We start from the raw sequence: 11,783 nt of genomic DNA, 5'->3' as shown, positions 1-11,783 counted from the left end.
CTCCTCTCATACCTCTGTTGCTTGATTGTTCTAATTTTTTTAATGAGTAGCTCTCTTGTGAGACGATCTCATAAATTTTTATATGTGATACAGGTCAATCCTATCGATATTCACAATAAAAAGTAATACTCTTATCATAAAAAGTAATATTTTTTCGTGGATGACCCAAATAAGATATTCGTCTCACAAAATACGACATGTGAGATCGTCTCACACAAATTTTTTTTTTTTAAATATGTTTAATCAGAACATTGTTTTATATCTCAAATGAATCAATATTTTATTTCATTTTCTTATTAACAATTATGCAATATTACTTTATTATATAATAAACGGTTTTCAAAATTACCGAGTCAAAAGTCTTAACCAAACGGCACCAAATCATTAGCACAGCAAAAAGTTTGCGTGGTAGGATATCACAAAATAATCTCCAGAACCAAAAAATTTTGCCCAAAACCAAAAATTTTTTTGTAAACTTGAAATAAATACATAGTAATCTTATGGGGGCTCACCTAGACAAGTAATCCCCTGTATCGCGAGTATGGTCCTCAATTTCCTATAAATAAGAGGTACGAGGATTTTATTATTCATTCAATTTTAGAGTAGCATCATTTCGTTGCCTTCTTGTAGATAGATATTCAGTGAAACGTCTACCCGTTTTAAAAATGCGGAAATATTTTTTTTTTAAAACTCGCATTTTCGAAATATCATTTAAAATAATCGTCTTTATTTTACAATAAAAATATCACAGTTTAAAATGACCAACATCAAACGTAAACGTAAAGGAGTAAAAATCGTAATAGAAAATATAACATTTAAAAAAAATGATCTTAATATTTGTCAGTAAAAATAGCACCGTTTAAAATAATCCAACTCTTCTAAAATCATACTTAAACATAAACGTATAAAATTCTTAAAATCATCAACGTATGAAAATATTCATCTCCTCTCAATCTCATAAATCGTAATGCGGAAAACATGTGGTCCTCGGGTCATGTCACCTTACCAGGTCTGCCTACTCAGAGTTCGGCACCTCCAGTCTCCTCATCATTAAACTCACCTGCATCACACACGCCTAGTGAGTCTAAAGACTCAACACACCTGCACCGTTAATAACAAGTACATAAATATCATGCTCAACATATCTTTCATGAACTTAAAGCATAATGTAAACATGTTGTGTAAAATCATGTCATGTCAAAGCATGTCATCTCATATCATCATATACGTAAACATATCTTTCATGAACTTTAAAAACATAACGTAAACGTGTCGTGTAAAATCATATGCCAACATACCTTTCATGAACTTTAAAACATGAACATAAACGTGTCGTGTAAAATCATGACGTGTCAAAACAGCTCATCGTTAATCATCATTCATCATTCATCGTTTATCGTTCATTATTCATCGGTCATTATTTATCATTCATCGTTCATCATTCATCTTTCATCTTTCATCATTTATCATTGGTGAATTCAGTTCATTAGAGTTGACTATCGTACATCATTCATCATTTACGATGGATCCATCGTACATAGAACCGCGATACCCGGCGGCTGTCGGACATCAGTGACAGGATTACCCATCCACTATGCCTAGGCCTCATCATCATCATCAGCATTTACGTATACGTCTTAAACATTTACATATACTTCGATAGCCACAACTAAATCTCATTATTCAAAACATTACCATTTTCATCACTTATAAAAATCATGAATAAATGCAATTTTCTTAAATCCAAGCATACGACGTATATCTTCATAAATTCTTAAAATCATGATCATGATGCATAAACATTGAAAATATAGTAAATTTGTGCTCAGGACGCTGCCAGGACCAAAATCTCACCCCCGGTGCAAAATGACCATTTTGCCCCTGGAAACCCAAAAATTACTGCTTTGCCCCTAGATGTAAAATTTCACCTTTTTGACATTTTTTTAATTCCATTGACTCTAACATGTCCCAAATAATTACTTAAGCCTACAAAAATTTTTCCATATTTTTATTTGGCTTAAATCGATGACTTTTAAATTAATCTTTAACTATAACATATTAATTCGTTTTAAATCCCGAATTAAACCAAACCTTAGCATAAAATTCCCAATTTAAAAACTTAGACTTCTAATAATTATTTGAGCTTAAATATAATTTCCCATCATTTTATTAAGCTTAAATCTAGGCGTTTCATTTAATCCTTTAATTAACGTTTCGTGCGTTGAATAAATCCCGGATAATTCCAAAACTCATTATTTTGATCCGAAGCTTACCAAACTCCTAAAAATATCCCAAAACATATTTATAAGTATTCCTAGACTTAAACTCGAGCTCATTTCATAACTTAACCAAATTGTTTTAAAACTTGGACCGAAGTCTCAGTTTTAACCGGAATCGAACCGAAACTTAATCAAAATTTCCCCAAACTTTTTACCACACTTACTAACCTCATTTACAGCCTATAAACTTCGAGATCTAACCCTTAAGCTCCTGGCTAAACATCATCATGCTGTAAAATTTCAGCATTCCCCCTTGTACAATTATATTCCAACATATGGCTACAATCCTTAATTGCTTCGGTCCACCTTCAACCATCACGTGTCCAGCTATTAAGACTCACCATTAAGGCAATAATGCACCGCCTAAACCAAGCCTAATCCCTGAAAACTGCTGCTAATTTCCTCAACCACAATATTCGATCTCCAAACCCATCGCCCATACACGTTCTTGTCCCTAGCCCAAAACCAAGCGAACCATCTCTTGACCCACCTCTCCTAGACCATCCTAGGACTCTACTGGACCCAAAGGAACCACGGCTACACTCCCATGCAGGAAGCACAGCTCGTCTGCTCGAAGTTCCCCCTCAAGCTCACCTCGCGCCCAAACCCACTACCTCAAACCCGATCGGCTACAAGGCTTGTTCCAGCAAGGCTCGAGCCTTCCTAGGCAGTGGTTCAGACCCACCAGGACCTAGTCTAAGGCTCGGCTAGATCCCTGTGTTGCTGGACGGCCCTTGCACGCCGCTACTCCAAGAATCGAGCCACACCCGTGGAATAAAACTCTCGATCTACAACCCAAACTCCTTAAATCTCAACTCCAACACCACATCCCCTAACTCAAGACATGTCTTGGTCCCCTAGCAACGAAACTACAGCAGCCCCTTGCAACAAATTGGAAAAGAATGTGAGCAGTAACATAAGAATGCAAGAAACCCATGAAAATTTGATTATCCTCCCTGCACATGCTTGGATCGAGAGTTTTACATACATAAACACATATATATCAGTAATATAACGTGAATGATGCAGAAATAATGATACAATGTGTGCTTTGATGTATTAGACGCGAGAAGATCGAAGAACGACCGCCGGAAGGATTTCTTTTGCAAACACAAGAAGTAACCGAGGGACTTTCAGCTGTGGGAGGATAAAAATGATGGAACCGTGAGAATAATGAGGAAATAGAGAGGGTGTCGGTTGGTGGATAGGATAATTGGTGTAGGGTAGGTTTAGGTTTAATTTAAATATAGTTTAGGTTAATTAAAATATGTACTAATGAGCCTCAATTAAAATAAAAAAGGTTTTAAGCTTTAAAAGTTGGTCCATTAATTCCAAACACACTCCCGAAAAATATTTCGTGTTGAAAAGTTTTTGAAATTATTAACCAAACCCTCAAAAATTCCCCCGATTCGATAAAATTTGCGCACCGTTAAAAATTAAAATCATGCGGATAAAAATACCCAATAAATCTCAATTCTTTAAAAATACATTTAAAACATCTTATGTTAATTAATAAAAATTAATCGTGTAATAAAATAATTTTTTCTGAAAATTCTCCGGTCTCCGTTCCTCGTTCGAGCACGAAATGAAACTTAAAAATCTTTAATGCATAAACCTTTAAAATTTCGTGAAATAAATTCTATCATGCATGAATTAATGAATAAAAATAATTAAACACATAATTTATGAAATAAACATGCATTTAATGTTTTAAAACAAATTAATAAAATATCAAATAAATTTAATAACTTGCATGCATGTGATTTACGTGACCCCTCAAATTCTCGGGACGTTACATTCAGTCTTTGACTTAAACGTCGGAGGGATTACTAGACATCTTTCTAACAGTTTGCCCGTGATTTCAGATTTAAACCATGTCCGGATTGTAAGAATCGGACCCAACATTTTTAGTGAATATCAAATATGAAAATATGAATTGCGCATTGGAAAAGTAAAATAACGAACAAAACTTGTATATCCTAAAGTGGTTCCGACGGAGCACTTTAAGAGACTAAATCACAACGATGAAGGTCGCATAAGGGAGTTGACATGAACATCAAGACTGGTGTTTGATATCTTGAATGACCACATGTGCGGCATTGCGTCCTGGAGCACCCATTACTCCGCCTCCTGGGTGGGCACCGCTCCCACACAGATACAATCCTCTTAGTGGGGTTCTGTAATTCGACCTACATTCAAGTTGAAGCGAGGATTGTTACTGTTTACTGCCTTGAATGCATAGGCTCCTAAGCCAGAAGATGAAACAATATAGAGGCGACGTTACCATCTTTTCACGGGACGCATCAGAAATAAGGAATCTAATCCCATTGCACCATGAAAGATATTTCCTCCTGTCAAAATTAGCAAAGGCGGAGTTGCGGTAATATCAAGAAATCAGAATAAGCAAAACTATAGAGAAAATTAATTTAGCTAGGAAATTATTATTTTTAATTTAGCTAGGACATTAATTTTAATCAGAAAAAAGCGTGTCAATTGATACCCTCGTGCTGCTTCCAATGACAACTAATCACAACATCTAAGAACAGTAAGCCCATATTTTTAATCTGATGGCTATAGAGCAACCAAAAATACTGACTCGGGAGGAGACGAAATAGGAATGCCTAAATGAAGATTGAGGATGGTCATGATGCGCAGACTAATTAACATATTGACATACTAAGCTGAAGAGATTCTCAAAAGTTCAAAACATATACGTGCTTTGATGTAATACAGCATATTCAGAAGTCTGATGAGATCACACAACTGAATACTCATCTATTTATGGAAAGATCGTTAAGCCTAATTCCTGAAGTAAATGGCAGCAGTTACCTGTTAAACCAATTTCTCTTTCAAGATCTGGTGGAGTTAACATGTCATAGTCGATAACTGATGAACGAAAACCCGGGGCATATTCATCAACTAGATTAAAGCATCTTTCAGCAAATAATTTCTGCAGCAAATATTTGTGAAATGAGAAACAATTTCAAAGAAATGAGAATGATAGAAGATATATAGTGGCATAGGAACAAGCTGAATTCCAAAAAAATGGAGTAGCAGAAACCCGTAATTCCATGAACTATAATTGGGCTAAACTTTTGAAAGTCAAATACAGTAAATACTAAATAGACTAACCCGGTATGCGGGATCTTCCCAACTCCCATCCGCTGGTGTATAAGGTGTGTACTGAATAAATAGGTTAATGACATGTTTGCCTGTTAAGAATTGCTCATATTCAATTAACACAATTCTAACTGCAAAGTAAATACAGCTCGTATTTGTTGTTATTTGCTCATAAAATGGGAGGAAAGAGATTAAACAAAGAGGTGGAAGAGGACGGTTCGCAAAGATAAACTGAAGCTTTTAATCTCGAACAATACATAGACGTGTATACAAAAGTCATTATTGTGCAATATTTTGTGCAAGGCATGAGGCTAACCTGTAGCTAAATTGTCAGTTGACAACTAGCTACAATTACCAAAATGGAAAAGTTGCTCAAAAATTAATAATAGTACAAGTAAATATGACACACCTTGAATACCAACGAGCAAAGCATAAATGACCTACAAACTCCCAAACTAAACACTTTCTAGAAAGTTTAATAGAAGTACACTTGAATGATGTTACACATCCAAAGTCAAAAACCCACAAACCAATTCCATTTCGCAAGAAAGTCCGTGTAATTCCCCTGCTAAAACCTTTGTCATTTGCTAGCATTCCTATTAAAGTGAACAAATTTAAATGCACTATATGAATAAAAAATCCATCAGGAAAATATATATGATGGATTTTTTATTCATATAGTGATATATATATATATATTTTTTTTTTTTTTATTCATATAGTGATATATATATATATATATATATATATATTTTCCTGATGGATTTTTTATTATATATTTATATATATATTTAATCGGCAGTTGTCAAGGATATTTAGGTACCAGGTGGCGAAATAGTCTTGTCCAGCACAGAAGGGATTGTCATCTCAATTACAGGTCTTCGAGAAGGAATCCCATTCAAAGACTCCTGACAAGCAGAGTTGATCTCGTCCATACTGTTTGAGTGAAAAAAATCAGGAGATTTAACCATGTTCATCAACCAAGAATACTAGAACCATCCAATTTTCCAACTATTCCCAAAGTTTTGAAATTAATAAGACAAAAAAATGAAAAACAACGGAACTTATGTTTTAAAATACAGAAGCACTCCAACCAGGAAATGTGTGATACATACGTGAAACTTGTCACAAATACGAGGATTAACAATACTTGGAATCATCATGCAACAATAATTAGTTGAAATGACTCGGTATCCTCATTTGGAGTCTCATTCCTCAGCCCTTCATAGCGGTGAGTGCTGGACTTAAAAAATTGAACCAACCAAGGTTTTGGGCCATTCCAAGTAAATATCACGTTTAACTTGGCATCAAATGATCCATTTTCTTCTAGACTAATAACTTTTTTGGAGGACATACAACATGTGGCAATAGAATGATAAATCTGACATTTACAGCAGACAGAACTAGAATTAGTGAAATACCTCTCAGAACCAATGTGTATAGTACCCATATGCTGAGGACCAGAATCAGGACTACTTATCTTGCAGCATTGAAACTGAGGCAATTTGTCAACAGCCAGATTTATCTTTGTGGTTGCCTGTTACAAGGAATAATGACACCCTGAATTTCCTTTCACTTCATACAAACTTGCAAAATCAAAAACAGTGACAGAAAAAACTCCAGGGGAATCAGTTTCATAGAACTGCAATTGAGCTTTATCAAGAAGAAATTACGAAAACGTTTTATAAAGAAGATCAGTTTCTGGAAGATGCTTCAATGCTTTCAAAGATACAACTATGGTGAATTGCAAGAAAAAATTGAGAAAACAGTTCCAAGGAACTACTACTGAGCTTTTATAGAGACCATAAGTTGAAAAATATCCAAATTTAAATAGTTATGGATTTCTGACACAATCAATACACTTTTGCAGAAAAATCAACAATGAAGAATTCCATGAAAAGCATATAAATAGTAAATCCTACCAGCAAATAGGTAGTGTTAAAAGAAATCATGTGCATTTAGAACCTAGTTTAATGCCAATGGATAATCATTATTCATTGCCCAGTAAACTTACAGAACTGTAATCTGAATTCTTGATGGCACGAAGAAAATCGTCAGGAAGTACATCGTGTGGCACAAATTCCTGAGAGATAAATTGTAGTCCGTGTTATTATTCACAATCACCTTCAAAAGTTCATGAACATATCTATTGCATGTATTTCTCTCTATAGGAAAAATGAATGCTGGAACCACAATATGCACAAAAGATATAAATAAAGAATAAAAGTTCACCGTGAATGTTCTGTATGGAGTAGCATTTGAAAGAACGACTGAGGAATACACTTGTGTATCATCAGCCAATAAAACCTAAATGACCGAAAAAAGAACCGAATTTCAAAATTTGTTAGGATATAGTTTTGAAATGAAGCAACAGGAAAGTCATGTAGCAAACTACCCCGCACGCTCTGCCCGAGTCCTCAATCATCAATTTTGAGACCTAATGGTAGAGAAGAGTAAGAAGAACAAATTTTAGTACACCAAGGAAGGAAACATGATGATCCCAAAATACAGAACATGCAAAGAATTTAATAATTGTCACTGGTGCTGGTTTACTCATTCAATTCAGCAACAGAACAATGAATGCCATTCCATCAACCAAAATAAGAGAATGAAAGCAGTTGCAATCATTGGCAGTGGATGCAGCAACAACGATGCAAATAAGAAAGAGCCGCCAATTTTAATTCATGAACATGGTACTGTTATTGATCACAATAAGTTAAAAAAAAGGCTAAAAAAGCATTGTAGTGAGTTGTATTAAATTGTAAAGAAAAATTCACCAATAATTTTATGTAAATTAGGTCAATGATGTCAGATGTTACAAGACAAAAAAAAAAGTAAGTAATCATCTTAAATATGGTTTTTGATACAGTTCAGTTGAGGTACAGATCTAAGTCTCCACAAACTTACTTCAGCTTCTGTTACTATCGTGGCACCAGCTTCTCTAGCAGCCCTACTTATGGCCAAAGACACAGAGCCCATCCCACCTTCAACATAGCTGCAATATATCATATAAGAAGTGAGAAGAGAACGAATGCTAAACAGTGCAGCCGATTATAAATAACATCAGAAAATTTGGTAATTTTCGTTTTAATTCTAGGCAAGTGAACAGGATATGATAAAGATTAAAATATCTGACAAAATAAGTTATTCACTCTTAAAATATCAAATGTATCTTTCTACACTCTTTTCCAGAAAATGAAACAAAAATCTCATCTCAAACATAAAATACCACAACTTCCAGAAGAAACAAACGGGTGAATAAATCTTTGCAATATGTGTGCAATTTCCAGTGACCTCGTCATGCCTTTAAAGAGATACTCACGACCAAATTGCTCGATCACCATCAGTTTCTCCCATCACATGATGCAGCAAAACATACCCACTTCCGGGAGTATTGACACTTCCCTGTGATACAAATGGAAGGAACATATCAAATAAAGCTACACCAGTTTTATAATGCCTACATAGCGTGAGGTCTGTAATTGTTGAAAGTGAAGGGACGTAGAGGGATAACTTCAGAGAGGTTTTTATGTTTTATTTTCTCTTTATTAGAGAGAGGATTATTTTGAGATGAGCAGGAATCTTACTCATCTCACTTTATATTATTTTCTTGAATTTAAATGGCAAGGTAAAACTACTTCCGATGTTATATCATAAGACCCTTGTTGGTGATTAGGAAAAAAGAAGAATTGTAGGGATCCTTGATCAAACTAAAAGCCATTGAATAAATTGGCTTTGAATAATAAATAAGCAACTGATTAAAATATATCTTACTGTGGTCCCTATAACTGCGTCTGTTCCAAGTGTTGCCTTCAGGACATCACTCTGTAAATAATAAGTCAAAGTCAGGCATTTAATAGTGCGCCATAATTCTTTTGTTTCTAAAATAAAAATTACAAAAATCTTATATCATCATAGATATTTAAGCATGTGGAAATTCATAGGTAAGTAGCCCTTTTAGGTTATCAGTTACAAGATGTATAAATAAAGATACATAACAAGTTCAACCAGCCATCCAGGTGATTATCTTCTGAAATAAGGACATGGAAAGGAAACGACAGATTAAAAAGCACTCCATTAGGTAATTTTAGTATTTTATCATAAAAACTACACAATTTTGAGCAGTACCATGAACTAACACTAAATATGAGCACAATCATTCACAAATATAGAGCATTTTAATAGAGTGTGACATTATCATTTGACTACCTCAAACCAGTTGTTTAAAACCTTAGATGCAGGAGACAGTAAGAGGTCCATAAAATCCCTGAAATGGCCAAGAGGTTTGATTAAAGTAAGCAAATATGCTGGATTTGTTGTAATGGTTATCCAGCCTCTTCTCTTTGAAATGCGATAGGATCCGCAAAATGGAATGCTTTTATAATCGATAAACAAGGCAAGATATCAAAGAATTTGAAAAAAAGAATGTAGACTCACAGTAATTCCTGTTGCCCCATGGCAAGCGCTCGTCTCAGACAATGAGCCCAAAAAACTGATTTTTCTAATTTATTCTCCATTCGAGCATTAAAAGATGATATTTCTGGCAAATTTTCAGGTGGTGATGAATCCAGAAGTGGGTCCATGAATCTACAGAACTTCTCTAATTGATTTTCATACCTAGAAATTAAGTGTAAAGTTCAAAACAAATATAGCTTATATTACCCAAAAACAAAAATAAGAGAAGAGGATTTCAATTTACAAGATAAGTTTGCACTCAGTTAAAAAACAAAAAAGGAGTGAAAAGTTAATTCAACTTGTGAGTCAAATTACCAACGTCAACAAAATTAGTGACAACTAGGTGATTGAAAAACATAGCCGACCCATGATTTATGGGCAACTTAATCCGGAAAAAACTGACAATGTCACCTTTCTGTCAAACATAAATCGGGATTTAAGAGAGAACTGGTATGTTGACTGTTGTAGGCAGAATAATTTCATGAGACCTCCGTTTTCAGTGATCAAACCAACATAACTCACATTCCAAACAAAATCCTATCCTTCAGCTCTGGTAAACAGTATTTCATGGTATTGTATCCATCAAAACAGGACAAAAACTTTCAATAAAAGACGACAACGGGCAAATGTACCTAGGATAAGCCTCCGCATCGCGTTTGGAGAACTTGGAAATCTCAGAATAGTTAAGTTCCTTATCAGGACCAAGCAAAAGATAGCGCCCGTCGAGACAAGGAGTAAATGAAGATGGATTCCTCTTCAACAACTTCAATCCATGCCTCGCTAACTCCAATTCCCTAACATGTCAATAACAACTCCATAAATGAAAACAAAACAACTTCAAACAACAGAACAGAACAGAACAAAAATCCATCTGATTCAAGTTAAGCGAGAGAGACTTGATAACGGATGGGCGGAGGAGGCTCTGGAGGTAGCTACAGCGGGAGAACTTAAATCCAGGGACGAGTTCCTCGGTAACCGCCGCTCCGCCTATGACGTGGCGGCGCTCGAGGACTGCGACCGATAGACCCGAGCGGGCGAGGTAGGCCGCGGCGGTGAGGCCATTGTGACCGCCGCCGATGACGACCGCGTCCCATTTCTTCTCCCGCAACGCTTGCGTGGACGTCGCAGCCGTACTGAGGTGCCTCCACATTTCACCACACGCTGTCGCTTTCGTAAAATCTTTTATGTTTTTTGCCATTTTAGTCTATGGTAGTTTTTGTAATGGCTCCACAAAATTACGTAATTATGGAATATTTAGTTTAAATTGATTAATTTCGTCTTTTAATAATGGGATTAATAGTTATATCTCATGTTCATCACCCCAAGTAAACATGATCTTAAATTATTGATATAATTATAAAATTTATAATTATATTAAGAGTATGTCTCTTGTGAGACGGTGTGAGACGGGTAAATCATACAGATATTCACAATAAAAAGTAATACTCTTAGCATAAAAAATAATATTTTTTCATGAATGACCCAAATAAAATATATGTCTCACAAAATATGATCCGTGAGACCGGCTCACACAAATTTTTGTCTTATCATTAATAGACACACATGCATGTCATCAGAGAATTTTTGTTTTAAACACATGGTTATAAAATTTAATATAATAATATTAGTCATTTTATTATATGACTTAGACAAAAGCACTAAGACTAACCATTGACTCATAGTTACATAGTTACAGGAATATAATCAGAATTTCACATTCTTGGAACTATTTGATGTTTTATATTTTTCTATTTACAGTGTATTAAATTAATTTTGACTCTAAAACATATATACTTGAATAGCATATTCGAATTATGATTTATTGAGAAAATGTTCCTATTATCTAATTATTTTTAAAATATATATATATCATTCAAAATCATTATGTGATAATTTGAAAAGCACTTGAGAAAATCAATACCAAAAAAA

The 11,783-nt window shown here is 34.7% G+C and overlaps 1 protein-coding gene across 1 annotated transcript; it reads right to left on the bottom strand.

The window, feature by feature from the left end:
- Positions 1–4,174: 4,174 nt before the first annotated feature.
- LOC142531552 (uncharacterized) lies at positions 4,175–11,067 on the bottom strand. The gene is made up of 16 exons (XM_075637729.1): positions 10,751–11,067; positions 10,487–10,648; positions 9,837–10,016; positions 9,609–9,666; positions 9,174–9,224; positions 8,722–8,804; positions 8,307–8,394; positions 7,795–7,836; positions 7,632–7,706; positions 7,414–7,482; positions 6,821–6,936; positions 6,223–6,335; positions 5,412–5,491; positions 5,109–5,229; positions 4,564–4,630; positions 4,175–4,468 (listed from the first exon to the last, which is right to left on the bottom strand). The coding sequence occupies exons 1-16, from the start codon at positions 11,050–11,052 to the stop codon at positions 4,336–4,338; spliced, it is 1,740 nt and encodes a 579-aa protein (XP_075493844.1). The 5' UTR covers positions 11,053–11,067; the 3' UTR covers positions 4,175–4,335.
- Between the last annotated feature and the right edge of the window lie 716 nt (positions 11,068–11,783).

This window comes from Primulina tabacum, chromosome 17, assembly GCF_025594145.1.
Source record: "Primulina tabacum isolate GXHZ01 chromosome 17, ASM2559414v2, whole genome shotgun sequence".
In the NCBI taxonomy this organism is placed as follows: Eukaryota; Viridiplantae; Streptophyta; class Magnoliopsida; order Lamiales; family Gesneriaceae; genus Primulina; species Primulina tabacum.
This window is presented reverse-complemented; position numbering and strand designations above follow the sequence as displayed.